Here is a 22,340-nt window from a genome sequence, read left to right on the forward strand (position 1 = left end):
GTGTAGGAAGGCACATCTCGAGTAAAAGCTAGTATAATATACGTACAAACTTATAATATTCTACACGTAAATAAGCAGAAAAAAAGTCATTACTGTGAACAGGTCATTACGGTTTAAAAAAGTTTTTCACGCGTCATAGAGCATAGTCATTAGTCATATTGAAAAAATCTAGTCCTTACAATGTTGAAGGTGTGCTGAATTGATAATGACAGTGACAGATTACAACTAGACTGTTCAAGAACATGATAACAGGGTAGGGCTTGATCGTTTCCAAATTACGTTATATAACAAAAATAACGGGGCGTCTTTTTGCGGATTGCGATTTTTATGCGATCAAGACTTTCGCGAATATTCATTTAAATGAAACTAATATTTTCGATTTACTACGCTTTATTTTATTATTTTTAAAAACTACATACTCCCGACCTTTCCGGTGATGACAGCTGCTGCAAAGTAACCGAAATTTTTCCGATTTTTATGTCATCAATTTAACTTGAAATACAATATTAATTATAATTAATGCCACACAAAATATGATGGAGATTCAGCGTAGTTTTTTGTATTTGTGATAACTCTGGAATTCCGTGGCGTGGCATTGCATCCTATTTCCTATTCCCCTACAGCAGAAGTGCAACAATTTACTTAGCAATTTTACCTTCACCACAATGTATTCTGCCGTAATTACCATACTAATGACACAATTAAATGATTACATTACAATTATAGGAGGCTCCCTTCATTCCCACTACTATAAAATTACAGGGGAAACGGTGACATTAACTAATATACAGATTTAGTTTCTAATATATTTCACGTTAAAACTTTAAATAAAATATAGAATATTTATACCTAATTGCTTTATTTAAACTGCTACGCTTAAAAAATCTGTAGGTATATTTTGTCTATTATACATTTGTAACATTCAGATTTTTTGGAATTAAGGAAATATATGAGAGAAACCAGAGATTGGATTTAAAGTGAAAAAAAATACTGAGGAATTCTGGCGGTAACAATTAATTAAACCGCAGGCTCATCAGACATCCAGACGGAATACGGGTTGCAATTCATTGATAAAATGAAACCATTTAACATATACGAGTAATACAAAGCAATGAATTCTGTTATTAACAATTTAGATATAATATCGTAGCTCTAATAAATCCGAGCTGTGGAATATAACGAACCTCATCAAAAGCATTGAGTCGCTTGCAAATCTCAAGAGACGGCTGGATAACTTAATACGGTAAGTCGTAAATGATGACTTTTATTTTTCACACAATACACGCTATTATAGCAAGACTGAGAAGCTTCTCTTAAGACTTATGAGGATCAGTATTGAGTTTTAGGACTGCGGATGCTGAAATTGCATTCCAACGGATAAAATTAACATAAACCATCATTCAAATTGATAGTGTATTCATTATATAAAGAAGAAATCTTTGGTAGCGGTTTTTATCAAAATCTAAAGGGTTAGGCATATACCTACATGTTAAAACAACAAAGACTTAATGAACATATTTAGCTCGGAGTGTTATATATGATAAGGGTATAACATAATTGCGTTTAATCAAGCATCCTGTTGAAATATCGGCTTTATGAACGTATGAATAAACAAAGCGGAAAGCAATATCTCAACATACAAAGTTAAGTTATAACAAACATATACAATCTCTAAACAGCCATCTGCGCTCCTCGCCATCTCGAGTGGTACTCAATTACTGAAGGGTTCGTTTGTGTCAAGAGGATAACTTCAAAGCTAATAGTGTCAAAGATGCTTAGTTATAACAGCGAAATCAGTATTCATCTAGAATATGAATGCTTCGTTTGACATACAGAGCATATAAATGTTCCGAGGTTAGTGCTTTACGTTAGTGATATGAAAAATCAAAACACCATTCAGATAATATTCAATACAATAACAAACGCTGTATTATATTCATTGTTTATGCCCTACTCTCGACTGTGGAACAACGACATCCACATATATGTCACATTCAAGGTTTGCACAATAAACGATATTAAAGAAATATTATAAGAATCGTGGGACGGGTCAAATTATGTCAACAATGTAGTGACAGCTAACGTGGGAAAGACACACCTGCTGCATGATGTAAACTCCAATGAAGCATCGTATGGCACAGACCACTGATAATACTTTATTCTGCGCACGTAATCCGTTACCTTCACGTACAATGGAATCTACGGTCGCTATTAGCATATTAAAAAAACCAATATGCAAAAATCAACTAACGGGCGCTTGCAACAAAACTTCAGTAATGATAACACAAGCGTTCATTTACGTTTTGCTTAGTACAATAAAATGATATCCAACACATTCTTAGTTATTTCCATATAATTACATCCACTATATACAATTTTCATCTTGAAATGTACATTTTATGGAATAAAGTACCCTTCAAACTATGTTAATGTATAGTTACGTACCTTTCTTAGGGTCCATATTAAATTTCTTCCTTCCTATGCTCATCTGTTTGGCTTTGCTGTTCTGTTTGCACTCCTCCTGTCCATCGAGGGCTTCCAGTTCGGCCACCACCTCGCCGAGCTCATCTTTAAGTTGCTGTAAACAAAGAAAAATACCTTCAACTAATCTAATTGAATACACAATGAACATAATAGCTGAAATTTTTCACAGGCTATATAAATATCAGAGGTGAAGCATCACTAGAATATTATAGATAGACAAAAATTTCTCATATTTGATAAATGGGTTTGAATTACAAAACAAACGTCAGTGAGCTCACAAGGCAAACCGCTATCGACTGGGAATGCAGCGGTCGTATCTATCAAACGGTGTACGATTAATGAAATTGTAACAGAATTCTAATAGCATTATAGAAAATGTATCTCAGAAATATTAGATAAACTTATTAATAATAAGCAACTTTACTAAAGGCAAAAGTTATATATATTATTTTCTAAGTATTAAATCGTTTTAAAAAATTTAATTAAGACATTTCAAATATTAATAAAAATAATAAAGGTAGGTATCATACGATAGAGGCTAAGCTCAAAAACAACAAGGATTTTTCGCAACTAATTAATTAAACGTAATTTTATAACTGACACGTCTGCGTGTTCGAATAAATTACACATTATACGATACATTGCCACACATTATTATCTTGTAATGTTGATGGTTGGGCAAAAATTTTATGATAATTCTTTATGTAGAACGATGTAACTGTACTGTTATATTATAACGTGAAATGTAATTGAAACATCGCTTTAATTGCTCGTTTATTATACGCTCTGTGATTTGATACAAAAAAAATATATATAATGAAAATTCAAAGAGCAGTCCGCTGATTACTTAAAGCCTTTGCGATGTAAACAGATTCATTCGGACAAAGAAAATATTCAAGATCATTACGTAAGCAGAACATCATAATTAATCTATGAATGTAACAGAAGCTAAATTTCATTGTTGGAAATGCTCTTCTTCTGAGCGTCAAATACAATAGAACGGGTATAAAGAAAATTTACATTCAGTAAAATTGCAGCGAAACTAAAAGAGAAAATCCCACGCGAAACCAACGATTTCATACTTTAAATATTATTCCCACCCTGGCCTAGCATAGTCACTCACATAGTCTTTTCACATCATTTTATACTTATAAATAGGAATGTTTATTTATATATTCACTCTGCATAAAGGCTGTAGTCTATATATAGAAAAATAAAAGGAACGAAATTGACGCAAATTATACTCTATACTCAGAGTTTTTATAATAAAAAAGTTTTCCTATAGTTGAAATATAAAAGAATATATAATAATAGGTTTATTTCTTGTTCAATCTTCTGTAATTTTTTTGCACAGCATAACTTTTTTTCCTCTTTATGTTTTGGGATAGCTGTTAAGGAACGCGTATGAGCATTAAACTCACCTTTCGTACATTTTTATATTAGCATGAAAGTTAATGCATAAAAGAAAATATATTTTTATTTATTCAAAACTCACCTAGATTTATTAAAGTATGTTAGTATTTAAGAATTAAGCTGAAAATTAGTCCCATATTTTTTTGCAATTAAAATGAATAACGAGAACAAAATAGATATTAATGTAATAAATTAGAATTAATAGATATAAATTCATCACAAACCATTTGAAAGTAGAACGCGCAAATAATGCTTGAAGCAATCAAGTCAACAGAGCGCAATGCGGACATACAAAGGACAAAACCCGTACTACATAGTAATAGAAGGTATAATAAAATGAGCATAGTTATTCTAACTATTTAGACTTTTTCAAATTTATTAATTAATATATTAAAAAAGATAATATTAATTTCAATTGAAAATATGTGTTAAATAATTTACGAAAATATTATTTACGTTCTAGGAGTAAAACGTTTTCAATAATTCTATATTTAGCATAACAATAATATTTTTAGTATGTAGACATAGTTTTTAATTAGCAACACAAAGCGCCTTCATGGTCTAGTGAGGGGGTAACATCATTTGCGGTCGGCAACCCGTCCCCCTCGGGAACGATACCCTCTTCCTCGTCTAGACGACATTTATGACAAAGGTAACAATATCTATTCAATAAAAATAAACATTCTGCGATCTAACCAATTAATACGAAAAAAAAATAAAAAAATGAAACGGGCCTGTCTTTTTAAAACATTTTTTATGTTTTACATTTCCGAAAACAGCCTAGATGCTAAAGTGTGTTGTTGTTTTTAAAGAGAATTTAAGTAGACATTTTGCGGAGGTGGCAAAGAGAATGTCAGTGTGCCAGTCCACGTCCTTGCATTTACTGTTTACACTCATTGTTTCTTTCAGTGTTTGCGAAATCTTATCCAGTCAATATTAAGATTAAAATAAACACGATTACTGAATAACGTTAAAAACTATCTCAATTAATGGTCATTTCACTAAAAGCTTTATGCGGAATAATAAGAGTAAGAAAATATAACAAGGATGTTCAGTTAACAATAAGGAGCCGATGCAAGACAGCAATTAACGTACTACGTGTGTACATAGATACAATACTATTCTATGTTTAAAATACCGTCTAGACAACTTTTTACTTGTACGGCAGATGCCTGAAAGTTGCGAGGCGAACTTGAAATGTAGCTTAGAAATCTGAATACTCTATAAAGCAATCAAACAACATTTATTTATAGCTATTGAAAACGTTAAGACGGTTAGACGGGAAGACGTGTACCACTTTTTAACACGTAACATTATAAAGTATGTCAAACCATGCATCTGAAGTATTGGGATGAAGGAAAGTTTATCTTTTTTGTGATCTCATGTGAGGAAAAAGCGTTTTTTTGTATATTGGACCTAAATAGATTTATAGCTCAGGCTAAAATAGATCCGACTAGACTGATTACAGTTAACAGTCTCTCGGATAGATTCGAAATAACCTTGACCTTTAGGAATCAATTGAAGCTTTCATATATATACTTTCTAAAATAATAAAATCACTTTGGATAACCAAGTATTCATATTGGATCACAATGCGAACATAAATGTTCTTGATAAAACCTCCAATAAAATTGGTTCATTTCACTCAGCTTTCTCAAAGTACAATTGCTATCATACTTGTGAGATCATATATGCACCGAGGCCTTTCACCGATAAAAATGAATTTGCTAAATGTCAATAAAATTGTAAACATCGCGTGACGAAATGCTTTTTAATACCATGGAAATTAAATATTCAAATGGAGAGAGAGCATTTAAATAGAAATCGCTAACCAGAAACACTAACCTTATTATATAACGAAAATATAAACATGATATTTTATATAAAATATATTATCAAAGTAAATAAATACTGTGTCTCGTACGTAGACACCGTTGCGGGGATTAATTTACAGACAGTCGCTCGATCAGAAAGTTTATCTAGCGTGGAGGCGCTGAGCTGTATTGCAAAGTCCAGGATAGTTCAGAACAGTTTCGACCCGCGCATTAGTTTTAACTAAGCCCAAACTACTACTTATACTACTCTCCCGACATTGTATACTACAGCATCCACGACGGCTGATATAAACCATTAATTTAATATATTATGACCAATCAATTTTTCACTTATCGATCTAGCACTATCCCTATAAAATATTTTTAAATCTCGTATAATCAGAATGGGTAGTTGATTGCTTATTATTAAAAAGTATAAATTGAGATATTTAAAATTGGAAGAATGATTAAAAATAAAAAAGATGTAGCGATTATTATGCTATATTACTTATAATTTATAATATCAAAGAAAAAAAAAAAGAAAGGAAATCAAGGCGTTTATAACATTTTCTATAATATCATTCAAACTTAAAATAGGTACGGTTACACGAGAAAAACGTGCATATAATACATAGCACCTAATTCCCCGATGCTTTGAACGATTGACCGTAAAAAAACGCGTTACGGCTTGTCGGGTTTTAATCACGAGAATACAGCCTAAGATATAAAGACGAAATAAATACTCTACAGGCTTTTAACTTTAGAATTGTTCCTACCTGGAACTATTATTTTTGTTTTAAAGTTGCTTTAAAAGATAAATCATTTAAATGGCTGTGCTAAATGTACTGTCATAAATTCAAAGAATGCTCTATCCGGAACTGATCTAATCCATCAAAAGAATTGCACTATTATATCAGACACCGTCACACTTTCCTACATTGAGATTAATTAACCAATTACTTCTAAGGAAAATTTTATTACTTTATATAACATCTTTGTATTATAGAATTCGTTACCATCAACTTGAATGTTTTGTTACAAAATACATACCTACACGTTTTACATCATTGTACATTACATATAGAGAGCGTAGCATCATTTAAAAAATCTATACGTAACTACTGTTTTAGTTATTTGTATGAAAATATTCAAATCTTTTAGTTAAACATATATAATGTTTTGAATATTTAATTTTATATGAAATATAATGAAACTCCAAGCGTTCGATCCCGCACCTTAGTAGTGTCACTCAGAGTATCACAGTCCTTAGCCAATCAGGTTCATTGAGCAGTCGTCATAAATCTACATCAGGAGTCAAAGTATAGTGAAGCGAGACTGCAAAAGACCATTTGTAATACCGTTTCATACTCATCAGATCATTCCTAACTATAATTGGTTAAACGTATTAGACGCTATCATTTAATTGACGACATAAAAAAATCCAATTTACTTTAAAGACACATACTTTATGTATCAGTTATAGAAATCGTCTGTCGTATTGGTGTAATATCAATCGACAGTTTGCGAATCCTTCGAGACTTTCCCCCTATTAATTCACTTTCCCCGCATTCAGCTTCTATTCCGCAACCGGATGCGTATAGGACTACTATTGTAAACGATGAAAGTGCTGTTGAATCTTTATATGTATAGAAAAAATGGTTAATGGTTTATAAATAAACCAGTGAAAATTTACCGAATTGTGGATATTATTTTAGGTACTATTCGTCCATATATTTTTTTGTAATATAAATAGTTACATTATTCACTCTAATATTATTAAGCTAAGGTCGAGTTTACACTGTGTCTTATAATTTTAATGTACCTCCATCGTATGTAATTGAAGTAATGAGTTGTTTTCACGTGAACAAGCAAAGCGGCGGTAGCCTCAAGACAGGATATATGTTTGCATTTTTTAAGTATCATCATCCTGGAAACGAACATTTTTTTTGTACTAATCAGTATATGGATAGCAAATATTACACAAAAAGAAATTATTAGTACTAGTGTTGCAATAGGTAAATTATTTATTGCAAAACTACCTCTGACGGTATCATTTAATACATAACAATAAATTTTGTTATTTGCACACTGTAACGTCTTTGAAAGTTTAGTTTTGTGTAATATAAAACTGTTAGGAAATATAACTACACCCTATATTAATAGACGGATGCAAAAACATTTTAAAACTGCGGATGCAAGTGGCGCAGTCGGCTTGTTTATAATATGAACGCAATTCAATTTCCCATGAAATAAATTACTAACAAAAGGAGCAGTCATTACACGGTATTCAACGCGAAACTCTCGGACTAATGGTCGGCTAATAGCCAACTTATAAATAATATCGCCTACTTTTTAAACCTCGTAGTTTAGTTGTTATTTCGGGACAGCTGAACGCAATCAGCACAGCAAAACGACAAATTCATTATCATAAATGAACAAAATTTTATCTTTTCCATGTTCCTTCTAAAAATACATATATTGAAAATGGAAAGATAATATTATGTATACGTTTATAATTGAGCACTTGTTTTTCTAAGACCCTTGAATATAATTTACGATATTATTACTTATAGTTTCCATTTATTTAACTTTTTTTTCTGCAACCGGAAACGAGAATATTAAAAAAACTCGAAAACAAAAATAGCACTGATTTTAAATTTATAAATACATACGTGTTAATAACATTTGATGTAGGCACCTGTAAGGTCAGTGAAGTCAAAATAACCCGTTTATAACCAACTCATACGTATAATAGCATGCATTATATAAATACAGAGAATAATTGTATAATTATTCTAACATAAAAAATACAGAACGAAACGAAAGGTACCACACGATGTTATTTCAAACGAAACAAATAATAAGCAGAGTCTAGGGACCAGGGACTAGGGTCTAAAGTAAACGGAACAGAAATTCCTGCTGAATAATACATCAGCTAAAAATTACCTGAGCGAACGTATTTAAACCGACACGAATGTACACAAAAACCATTTTAAAATAATTATTTCAAAAACTCGAGAAGACACCAATTGTTACAATTGTACTTTATAGTAGATGATGTTAAAGCATAAAGAGAATATTGAAAGTTGTTCAAATAAATAGCACGGCCTGTGCTCAAACAATGTGAAGAGCATTTTTATTTTTAAAGCATCATACCGGCCATTTCTTGTACACATTTTTTTTTAAACGGATTATTCTGGCTTAGCCCTTTTGTCTGGCCTAGTGATATTTACGGCTACGTTGAAGTATTTGGCTTAACTGCCAACAGCTATATTATCAGACTAACAGTTTTAGACCACAGTACAATAAAAACAAAATATGATACATAATAATAAATGTTATCAAGGCCCATTAGTTAATAACGTTTTAACGAGCTAAAAAATGTTAATAACATGCAAATAATTAAATATTCTTTAGAATGCCTAATTAGTGACTGATTCATTATAACACGACCGCTTCTATCGCAGTTCAAAACAATAGATAATTATTTGTTTTTGACAAGACAATGTTATGGATACTGTAAACTGAGTACATTCCGCTAGAACTACGAAATTAAAACTATATTTTTAGATTTAACTCGCAAACTGTGAACTATAGTTTTTATTTCGTCTTTTTGATTACAAGAGAAAGATATAAAAGTGGAACATATTTCTTATAAAATAACTACATAAACAGTTTCTTGGCTTTTATGTGAATCACGCATAAACATTGATACATTATTTGATATTGATTATTTTGTATTTTATATATGTCTGTGAACAAAAGATGATGCAGACTTCAATCATATAATTAACTAATACGAATATATGAGAACACATTTATAAAGAGGCCAAGAACGTATGTAATATAAGAGTTATGTAAGTAGAACGGTGAAAGGTGAAGAAAATTATGACATGTTAAGTTTACATGAAACACAGTGCTACTGAAAGTTAAGAAACATCAATTGTTACACTTGAGAATATAACTCCGGTTACGAGATAAGAAAAGTTGAAGAGGTAGTTGCATTGAAGGAGATAAGATACTTGGAGGCTGGAATTAGTCAAGACAAACTTGTAAGGTTTCAGTATCCAATGAATACTTACAATTTAGGCAATTAAAACAATTCAATGCACACGGCTCTTGTTATTCAAGACGCTACTTATTTACTACATTCAGACATAGGTAGTGTACTTGCTGTGAATGCTGATATTGTGTCCTACATAGATAAATATCACTTTCGACCTGATGGCATAGGATATTAGAAACTGTTCCCGAAGAAGGATCAGTCTCAAACCCTGATTAAATTACTAAGATAAATTGCAAAGGGATGAGCTCTTTGAATCGGAGATAACGAAAATTCACGATACATGATAAAGTACCGACCGTGTGAAATAGCTACTAAATATTTAAGAAAATATATACAAAAGTACAATCCTATTTTAAATGAGGACAAGAAAACTCAATTGCGTGATATATTTTTTTATATTTCACATTTTTTAATGTAGTAACAAAGTCTATTCCTCTCAAACAACAAACACAAGATCTCTTTTTTCTTAGATACATAATATAATTACTTATTATATTTTTTTATATTTAGCATCAGATTTGATTCAATATATCCATTAAAAGATTTTTATGTTATTAGATTCTTATAACACGCAATATAACATCTGTTATAAAACGTATTTGTTGTTTACTGATGAAGTAATTTGCAAAGAATTCACGCTATACCTTTGACGTGCGACAAGGAAGTATCTGACCTTCAAGGATACTACGAACAAAGTATACTTATACATAAGAATTACTTTAAATGGTAATATTCTATTATAACGCTTCATAAATTTTATGTGTCTGTTATAATAGTCATATATAAATTAATATATAAATATTTAAAGTTCAACGATGGGAATGTTAGACGTTGGATCACTATTACTATATTCCCTAATTTGTATTGTAAACATCCCACTAAGTACGTCGTTGTTATATTCATGTACAGCGTGAATGTTTCCTGAGTTTTATAAATAAAATTATGATTAACACACGTCCAGGATGTTGTTTGGAACAAATTTTATCGTTAATAAAAACACCCTTTTGGTAATATTACTTTTACAGGTTTATCCGAGTTATGTTAGGTTCAGTAGAATTTCATAATATTTCTAAATAATGTCATAGAATTAGGCCCTTTTATATTTTATTAATCTTTTACAAATCAATTGATAACAACAGACTAAATCTTACTACCAAGTGAACAATTTAACTGACTATATACCAAGAAAATTAGTTCCAAAGGAAGATTAATGTGCACAGTGCTATTCACAGACAGTTAAATATATATATATGGACACAGAGGTCCAAAGGTACCTCTCATATCATACGTAAGTATGTTTATCTGAAACATTATTACAATTCATCATTTTATTATACTTGTAAATATAACATCCAAATTTTTAGATCGTGTTTGTTTTTCCTTAAAGTTTATAAAATATTCCATTCGCTCCAAATCTGCTTCGATGAGAATTAGAAAATCAAACTCAAAAATAAAGTTTTGACTTTAATATATTCTCTGATAACAAATTATTTACCAGCTACTAATGCTTTATTAAAACAACAATAATTCTTAGAACATAATTAACGATTTCCTGAAGTGATATTTTTGACAACAAACTTGTTTATAATGTACGTAGGAAAAGGATTTAAATCTTGTCACATATTATCATGAACAAACCTTGCGAAGCTGTTATCATACATAACACTTCTAGGAACACTACAAACTTATAATACCTTAATAATGAGATAATATTTGCCTTATAATTATTATAAAAACAATATAACTTGCGTGCCAAACATTTTCATAGCGTGCTAACGAGTAAATAATTTGCATATTTAAATCAAATAATAAAATGTTACTTTGCTCATTGTATGCGGTCACGAATAACATAAAAATTTAAATAAAATGTAGGTGCATAATATGTGTATTTATTGATTCATCTATTTCATACTAAGCGCCCCTCCAAGTAACTACCAGTTACTGTCACCGCATTCTTGACCTACGTACGACATATCGTCTCGTACACAAAGTTATTTAGCACGTATTTTACCGCGAAACTAATCGGTATTCGATAACAAATACTATGTTCCCGATAATAACACCCGATTGAAACCTTTAAATATATGATTTTTTATAATTGGAATGTTTTATTAAAAATATAAAAATTATATAGAAAAATGTAACACATGGACAGCATAGTAAACCACATTCCAAGTATTAATGAATAGTAAATAAAGAAATGTGAATAACAATGAAAAAATACGAGACACGTACCAAGTCGAAGCACAAAAAGATCCTAACAATGGCTTCATATTTCCGGCCAGCGGTCATCGAGAGCCGAGTGTTACAGATTTTAGCTTCACACAGACTCTTTCTTACGGTTTATGGATAAATGAACTTCGATTCAACAACCGCCAGCAGCCAAAGACTGCGTGACACTGATAATAATAATAATAATAACAAAACATTAAGGGAAACGAATATCTTAATTGGTTTCAATTAATTCCTATATATAAATGACACTCAAGGGGGAGTCCTGTAGATGGATCTAAAAATAAATATCATAGCAATAAATTTTAAAACCGAATACAATAGCCGCATTACGTTCAAATGTAACGAGGGTCCGGGCGCAATAAGAATAAAAATATTAGCGGAGGGAATTAATGACAGTCGGTATGGGAGTAAGCGTGTGGAGTCAACATGCAAAGAACGCGGGCCAACGCCCTCACAAATTCAAACAACCATTGACAACCAGGGATAATGAACTTAACTTACATATATCATATAATATGTAAAGGCGATATTCGCTAAACACATGATTGTTTCATATTGACGGATCATGAGAACGTAGCACGTGGTCTCGAATGGAAATGTGGAATTCCAGCGGCGTCTGGATTCAGTACTACGCATGTAACTATATTTGTAATAAACCAAAATACTTATTTTTTATATAATGGACTATCCGAATTTTCGTATATAGTAGATTTTATAGGCTTTGTCGATTGTTTTGGAAACCCTGAAATATCATCACGTGCAATAAAATATGAAAACTTTCTCCTTTATAATTTATTATAAAGATAGTAATCTATCATAGACAGGTGAATTCAGCTTAGTTAAAATTTCTTTAGCAGCTGCAATGTGTAGAAGTTAACATTTTTAGATTATAATTTAACAGACACATTCTGAATCGATCGCAGCTTGAGATACGATGTTTAATATTTTATAGCGTAGTTAGATTATTCGTTCAAAGTTATTAATTGTGCTTCATCATAATCCCATACATTTATCGTATATGATTCATATGAAATAATATAAAACTTAATTAATGAATGGGGAAGAAAGGAAAGATATTTCTGAATTGTAGTAATATTTATATGACAATATCTGTTACATAAGATAGATATGTTTGATTTATTCCTTTTAAAATGCTGTACGTAATATCATTGCACAGGTTGAACTAAACTAACGGTAAACAAAACACCTGATGCTCATTAATCTTGTTATAATTAAAGTTTTATTTAAAAACTACTTCTGCGGTAGAAACTTGTTTAATTTTAATGGTTATACGTGGACTGGAGTGTAGACGGGCCATGTGGCAGACCATAAGTATCTAATGTTTATCGCGACCGTGAACTTCGGTTTAGTTTTTATAACCGAAATATGGTACGAGATATCTTGTATGGTAACAATTCAAAAACTATTCATTGTTAATAATAATAAGATACAGAGATGACCCAATTGGTGGTACATGTGTTCATTGAGCTAAGAACATTTTAATATCTTCCATTCGTCTCATTCAATTTGGTGACAAAGTTCAATGGCGCGTCGGCAGGATATTAATATTGTTTTATTTGACTGTTTGTTTTATAAATTATGAATGATTGTAGTTCAAATAACACATAATGAAATGTTCACTCTATGAGTAATATTGAAATATTTTAACATAATAGAGTGTATTGTGCTGTATATTTTTAAAAGCAACAAATAAAATAATTGCTCACAATAAAAACATATCCTGGATGTAAAACAAATGTTAAAACACAACTGTCAATTTTTAACAGAAGTGTTTTGTTTTCTATCAACTGTGCTGTTCTAAATTTAAATTCAGACGAACGGTATGAAAAGTAAAAAAGATCCTATGCAATCTTCGTTAGGAAGATTAAAATTAAGAGAGTTAGCGAGTATTTGTTACCGTGCTGTTAACAGATGTAGGTGACATGGGTAGGCAAAAAATTAGACGTCCCATGACAAGTACCTTGGACGGTAAACAGCGTGAAGTCGTTTATTTCTTTAGCTGGGTAACCACCCTTAAATGCTCCCTTGAGAGAATTAGAAAAGCGGCTTCACGCCCCCCTCAAAACGAAACAAAAGCATATTGCGATATAAATCATTGTAAGCAATTTTTAATTCTTTGTATTTCAAATAATATAATGAAGTTTATATTTTTCACCGACCACAAAACACAGCCGACGTCATTCGCAAGAACAAAAAAAAACGCTTCTGAAAAACGTGAATATCTCAAATGACAAAAAAATATGGATATTATAAATTATTAAAAAATGCATCATTATAATCAATGTATTTTACATTAGATCAAATACAGAGGACGTATAGAGTCTTCGTTTGACTTAAGACATCCGGTTTTTTATTAAAAAGCAAGGGTTTCATAAACTACAACACAGTCCTTACTCAAGTCATTTAAGTATTTAACTTCATAAGTTTTTCTTGATCTTACTTGTTTTGTTCTGCACTTCCCATTAAAGTTACGACATAATTAGCTCGTAGTCTATTTTTAAATACAATGTGTTAGATATATATGAAGTGCAATAAATATGATCTATGTTATATTAAAACAAATTCTTTTCCCATTAATTTGCAGCATCATTTGTTAACCGTAAACCGTTGTAGAATCGCATTCGTAAAGCAATGCAAGAATAACTCGTTTGACGTGTTGGTGACCGTGCGGTATGTTAGCACTTCCCCCCTCGCCCCTCCAAGGTCAGCGCTCCGCCCCGCTCACGTGCATTCAACCGAGAGCCCTGCCCTTATTCAAACATATAGATTCTAAGAGGATTGCGAAGCTTTTTCTTTATCAAAAAATACATAAAAACGGTGACGGTTATAATTCGGTAACATTATTTCGATATACGGCAAAAGAAACCTTGGACGGAAGCCCAGACGCCCGGCACCAGAAGACTTGGCAAGAATTCACAATAATTTAACAAAACGGAGGAATGAAAATCAAAACTTTTACTAAAAGTAAAAGCTATGCATTCAGCAGAAACAAAAGTAAATCCAATATGCATTAATTGCGCTATACGTTAAATATATAAATGGAAATATTAAAAACTTGCGAAAACCAAACAAAATATATAAAATAAGAAACTCTCGCTGTGGTTATAATTATTCGTCACCTTGAGGAATGGATTGAGATGTGTTATTCATTATCATATGAGTGAATGAACTAAAGGCAATCAGCCCCGACTCTGATGCATCTGGCATCCGCTAACAAACACTTTCAATAATGGCCAGGCATTTTTGTGTTGCCAAACGCAATGCAGATAGATAACTTTATATTCTGCCACTCTAACAAGGTAAGCAAACCGATATCGGACGTTTTGTTGGCTCGCACATCCACTAACTGAGTATATGAATTTAAATTTACGGAAATGCCAAAGACCGCACAACGTGTCCTGGGTTAGTTACTATGCCAAAATATTGTCACCTGATTTTTCATATATGATGCATCAGCTACAAAGCTGGATCACTCTATATGATGATTTTTTTTTGTCATGACCAAAATCAACCTCATCGCATATGATGTTTCGAAGCAACTCAAAGCACATTTCGTTGAACTAGGTATATTCCAACAATTTCTTTCATTTAAAAAGGTTTTCGACGAGAGAAATCTAATTTATTAACTTCAAAATAAAAACTCAAAGGGACCTTTATTTAATATCAAATTATAATCACCGGTCTCTTCGTGACGCAAATGGAAATTCCAAAATGAATAATTTTTTACTTCCCCATTTTTTACAATAACGGTGAAATACGGACTTTGATGTTTTTGATGATTTTAATATTATTAATAAATATATTATAAACACAAGTATATTCATTTTACATAAAAAATACATATTTAATAATAGTTACTTAATATTTATAATTAGCATATTTCTTACTAAAACTATACGAAATAAAAAATGATTTATATAATAAAGAAGTTTACTATTAAAAATCTTAGCGCCACCGTCATTATGCGACGCTATAAATGTTAGTCGACGCTTATTTTGTTCTGCAGCAGATGGATTTTATTTTAACATCAATACATTCAGTAATAGAGTTCAATATGCAATAATTTTAAATTCTATTGTTATACACACACTAGCGCAAACTGTGAATGTCATATTGTTTTTAGTTCCACATGTGCATATAATTGGGTTGTGCAAACATTCTCAAGTCAACACACACATCTATATAAAAATGATGTCATACGTTACAATGTTTTATATTTTATTATACACCTTTGTCTTGTGCCCTGTTTCTATTGAAACCGTATTTTAACGATGTATGCGACAACTTTAATAACATAGACGATAACATACGACGCTCGACTTTTAATATTTTTCAAGAAAAGTTCGTCCTTATCAAAATATATATATCTTTGAACAAACAGTCCCATCCGCATACGTTAAGTTTTTTATAGCAAACCAAACAAGTCATTTGTTGATAACAGAACCAGGCATAGGGGATTTTTAATTTTGTATACATTTATATACATATATTTCATTATAGGTGCAATGAATATGATTTTCATTTCAAATACTGGAGGCTGATCTCATATACGTATAAATAAAATACTGACGCACCACAACCTGCACTCTGCAGCCTAATTTCATTGCCCTTGAAAGTAAAAACTCGCTCGGTGGAATTGATTTATGTCGCAATGGAGTGATGATAGCTACTAATTCAGTTGTTCTTTTTATAAAGTTATGTAAACTGATAGTAATAATCGTAGTGATAAATTTTGTTTGTTATTTAGACTCGAAAAATAAAACATACCGACAGACCTAGATTCAATAAGAGTTATCAGATATGACTCATAGTCAACTATCTAATAATGTATAGTGTATTCATAGGTCGTAATATTGTATCAAACATTATATTCAACATAAGAAATTTAAACAAATGACAGCGATCGTGTATAGCAATAATTTTAACCGCAGACAGAGAAAAGCATGATCGATCCAGCGCATTTGGATAACTGCCAATCTGTAGACTCCAGTGGCGTTCGCATTTCGGACGCCTTTCACTGACATATAATGTGATATCCTAATATACAGACCAGCCTGGTGACGGTGGTGAGATCCCATGCCGATCTCGTCTTCCCGCGTGCCTGGCCGCCATCCTTCCGCCTGCCTAATGAACCGTAACCGACAGTAACAGTCGGCACGGCGCTGTCTTCACGTTTACGGCGACCGCCCCGTCTCAAAGACGAGAACCAATTAGACACTGAACCACGGCGCTCCTCTTCGGCGGCCACGGGCACGGCCTTGATAAACATTACTCGGAAGCACTAGCTCACCACGCACATCACACAATATTTCACAACGTGGCTCTAACCTTTCGAGAACAAAACCCCCGATATAAAGCCAAAATCACACGAACCTACAAGCCGTAAAATAAGAAAAAAAAATTAGCAAACAAAGCCAAACATGTGATAAGTGGAGGACTACATATGGTCGACTCGCCAAGGATTAGAACTAGAACGATTGTTGCCAAAATATAAGGTGAAGCTATACGACATCTTTATAGATACCAGTGCATAACAAGCGGGTTCAGTGACAGCAGACAGACCTGATCGTAATCGTCGTCATAGGAGCGTGCTGCGCGAGCGCAGCGCATCAGCACCGGCCACCAGAGCGCCCCGCACAGCAGCCGAAAATGTAAACACATCGCGCGCCATACACTTCCCGCTAAGGAACGCACTCGACTGAAGAGAGCCGCGTGCGCCACCGTCTTTGGCACCGTGACAACTACCTATACGTAGCTTATCTTTATACAAGTCTGTATGTACAAACACCTTACGTTGACGTTTATCGGCAACGTACCTACATTTTTATTTTTAAGCAAAATACGATGTGCTTGTTTACATTCGTTTATCTCTTGCTATTTTTTTTTGGAAACATGCTGAAGCAAAAAGTCAAAGATCATTGTCGATGGTGGTTTTGTTTACAGTAAAAAATAAGGAAATCTTTTTGTTAAACCAAAACTTAGAATTCTATTACGAAAATGTTGAAAGGTTATAAGTATTTTCTAGATAGTGCCTCGCAAACACATCTATGTAGGTAAATTAATGATGTCACAGTGAGTAAACAAACGCCTTAATAGAAAATGTAATGAGGAAGTGTTATTGGAATTCTTTAAATGGAATCAATTGAAATCTTAACAAACAAATCTAGTATTGTAGTAAAATCAAAAAATATGTTGCAAAACAATACGGTCAGTTGTTATCGCAGAATACAGTCAGGAAGTTCACAGAGGAAACACGATATCAACAATGACTCGTTTAACAATTCGAGGGAATCCATGATTGTGAAAGACATAAATATTATGATAGCAAAGTTTTAATATTGAACAATTGCAAAATTTTGAACTTCATACACATTAATCAACGTATTAAATGCAGACTTTTTTAACTACATATTACTGCAATACTTAATCTTACGTGTTACAGTTGACGTACAAGTTTTTGCTAATGAATCATGTCGCTAAGTGACGAGCACAACTAATAGTTTTAACTAAATTATAGACACATACATTAAAACCACAGAATACGTAAATAGATAATTTTTCAATTGAGGATACAATAATCTATAACTACTTCAATAATGTATTAATGAGTTATGAATCACATCATTTAAAAAATTCTAATACCTCAAAAATAATTTAGTCCTAATTGTACATAGTATTTTTTTTAAGTATACCGTCAAAAAAATTTAAATCACATTTTGCATTTACTTAGGAGCCAGTGATTGACTTTACATCTATATACGCGTCTTGAATTATAAAGGTTTTCTTTTTTTGTATTCAATGTTGTGAAACATGAAGGTTTACCCGCATGGAGTGAATATCAAGACAGGATAATAGTTGTGTTTAAGGAATTTTAAACCAGTATGGAATTAACAACATTGACAATTATTATCAATAACTTACACACGCAGTATGAGTCATGCAATTATACAAAATAAAACTCTATATAAAAAATCAATAAAATTGTGTCAACTCTAAACCAAACATCGATAACTTCACCTATTATTTTATTTATTTTTTGCAAAAATCATTAGTAAAATGTACCGATGGCGAAATTACTATGTAGTCATTGCAAAATTCCACTTATCAATGTTATCAATGACGAGCACGACTAATTGATAAAACATCACTATTTTTATCAATTAATACAAAAAAAAAATACATTTGTATCACTTCACTTACATACAACACGTATTTTTATGAAATTTGAACGCTTCCGTAACCGTCTAACCGAGACAACGCTATCGCACCGCACGCCGGCTTTAACTGATTCACTGACTGGCGACTGGCGAGCCAGTTCTAACCTCTATCTGCCTCTCTCTCGTTCGTAGTAAGCTAAACATTGACGGCTTACGTCAGACACCGCAGTCGCTTGAATGGAAAGGACCGGGATTTACTATTGGACGGAGAAAAAAAGGACTCGGTGCCCTTTAACATAGTGACGTAGAAGAACCAAAAATTACATTGTACCTAATCTTTTTATAGATAAAAATATATATCCTCATTACTAGCATACTTATATTCATATTAAACGAAGGCTTTGTATATTTATATGTATTGTACACTTCCTACACAATCACACCCTAAGTCTTGAATTAACGATAATAATTTAGAATTATTAATTTTCATACACTGTCTATGAATCATTTACTCTTTATGAGGTATTTAAAAATTACGATAATAGGTTTTAATTGAAATTAGTAAATAAATGAAAGAAACGAAGCATGCAGAATAGGCTCTTAAAATTTATGTGCACATGTTATTTGAAATATGTTTAAATTATTAGGTGCTAACTTTTACATATAAATAAATTAAAAAAAAAAATTACATTAAATCAGCTTATAAAACTGATATGATGATCCGTTACATATTTCATAATTGTGTAATCAATATATATATAAAATTGATATAGATCGGGAGATTGCAGATTATCCTCACCTATTTAAAATTGATGATTATAAAGCCATTATTCCATCTCGGTCGGACATAAAATGAAATGTGTCAAAAGTTTGTCTAGTACAATTCAATTACAAACTATGAACATGGGAAACAAAGACTAAACAAAGGTTCATATCAATACATGACTGCGGTTATAGCAACAGAGAGACACAAAGATAAACAAGTAATATATGAGGCATATCATTTGCTCACTCTTTATGATATACATATTAATATATGCTTATACTCAGACATATTTAAAATTTTAGGACTTAGGTATTTTACTTGGATCATCCTACTTTTAACTTTAAAAACTTTTTAATTACAAAATAACAGATTTTAATACTCATATTTAAATAGTGTAAAATACAAAGCATGAATTGATTGTTATAACAGAAATCATGAGATAGTCTAGAGGCATAAGAGATTTAATAGCAAAAAGTAGTTTAATATGAAGTCTAAGTACAAAAGTTTTACAATAATCACATGTAGTTTATCCGAAAAATACTAGTTTCATTTAAATAAATAAAAATCGCGGAAATCTTAGATGTCATTAGTCAAAAGTAGGCTTTTATTTGTTATATTTTTTTATTTATCTTGACTATTATATGTATGAATATGATTTTAAAAGCCTATAATTTGGTCTAAGGCTTGATGTAGAATTTACAGTTGTTTTGCATCCATTGAACTATTATTGAATGTTTATTGTCAACAACACATTCTTTATTTAATATATGTAAAATATTTCAACATAAATTAAATTAAGATATAAATTAAAATATTTCAAATATGTTTTACCTTATCTTAACAAAAATAAGAAAAACAATAATACAAATAATAAAATTAACTGGAAACAAAAGGTAGCAATAATCAAGTAATAAAAAAGTTTTTTATTAAATTGCTACAGATTCACTTTCAGTTCGAAAGAGTGAAATTTTCATTTGTATAAAGACAGTTAAGACTAGTGAACATACAGTTAATATAATTTTAAAGCAAAAGATTTACAGATTAAGAATGAGGGAAGTCTCTTCTTGTTAGCCAGAGCATTAACATTATATATTTGGTAAGTAAAAGGGCCCTGCATAACCCCTTTAACTGTCTATTTTCAATGCACTGTACATTGTACATAAACATTAGGAGATTTCTAAATACTATGGATGAATTAATCAAAAACTATATTTGCAAGATTCACGGTAGTGTATAAACATATAAACGACACACCTTTATATTAATCAAGAACATAATATCCTCACTAACCTGTATTTCTAGCAGTAGTTCAGTTTTTCGGCGTCGTATATCTATTAAGGTTTTTTGCTGCTCCGGTGTCAGCTCTAAAAAATGTACAAGTTTTCTATGATAAAAGTCTTACAATTAATAATTATGTACTGCCCAGTACAAGATTGAATAGCATTCATTCGAGGTCAGAATGCATGAAACATACAAATATAACAGTACTATACCCGTATGTGTAAAAGGATCCCCATGATTACTCGCAGCATTATTTCCTCCGAGAGACAAATTTTCGAATTCACTTATCATTTCTTATATTTACTAAAAACAGTAAACAAAAGTTTACATCGTTAAAATTGACTGGCAGCCATATTTATTTACTACTCATCATCATTCATCAGTCAAACACAGCCACCACAGTCTATAATAAAGTTTGTACAAGGCTTACTTACTGATTTAAAACATTAGTTTTCCCATCAATATAATAATTGTAAAAATTATTAAAAAATAGTCTACTTTCAGTGCATTTCTTGTATTGAAGGTCATTTTTCAGTTATGTTTGTGCAATTTAGGAAAAGATAATCGAATACATATTCATATAAAAAAGTCAATATTTAGTTTAATAATAAATTAACGACTTATAACAAGTAGAAATAAAAATCTCTATTTATTTTGAAGAATTTATAATAAAAGACTAAAATTTGATTTAGATGAACTGTAAGTTGTAACTGCCAACCAATACGCAAAAGTATTTTTTGTTTTGGTAACATTACTACTAGGGCCCAAATTTTGTTATTTTAGTACAAACAAAAAATAACGTTTCGTTCTATAAAATATTATAAAGGAATTCTGTTCTGAATTTTGCTATCATATAGGACAATGCTAACTTACGCTTGACACCTATTTACATATTTTATTCAATTAACATGAAAATCTCCTAATGTTTTTTCTGAATGCAGGTGTTATCTAAAAACAGCCAATATGTGATCATTGATATATATCCACTCATTAAGAAATAATTAGTAATTACTGAGATTAATAAAGTGAATTGTATTGTATATATGGACTATCATTAATACTACTTGGTATTTTTTATTATTATTATGTACATTAAGACAGAA

General features: G+C 31.3%; 1 protein-coding gene across 4 annotated transcripts in view; it reads right to left on the bottom strand.

The window, feature by feature from the left end:
* The window catches only part of LOC116771576 (cytohesin-1), a 29,905-nt gene extending 8,295 nt beyond the window's left edge, over nt 1-21,610 (bottom strand). The window contains exons 1-3 of one of the 4 annotated variants that reach the window (XM_061521148.1): nt 21,450-21,610; nt 21,247-21,320; nt 2,446-2,578 (exon numbers count right to left, since the gene is read on the bottom strand). In XM_061521148.1, coding sequence (XP_061377132.1) covers nt 2,446-2,578; nt 21,247-21,320; nt 21,450-21,528 — 286 coding nt within the window. In that variant the 5' untranslated portion in view covers nt 21,529-21,610. Of the gene's footprint in view, nt 1-2,445; nt 2,579-17,083; nt 17,547-17,595; nt 17,788-19,233; nt 19,386-21,246; nt 21,321-21,449 lie in introns of those variants that run through there. The other 3 variants (XM_032663475.2, XM_061521149.1, XM_061521147.1) reach the window with 3 other exon arrangements.
* Nucleotides 21,611-22,340: the final 730 nt, after the last annotated feature.

This window comes from Danaus plexippus, chromosome 8, assembly GCF_018135715.1.
Source record: "Danaus plexippus chromosome 8, MEX_DaPlex, whole genome shotgun sequence".
Taxonomy (NCBI): Eukaryota; Metazoa; Arthropoda; class Insecta; order Lepidoptera; family Nymphalidae; genus Danaus; species Danaus plexippus.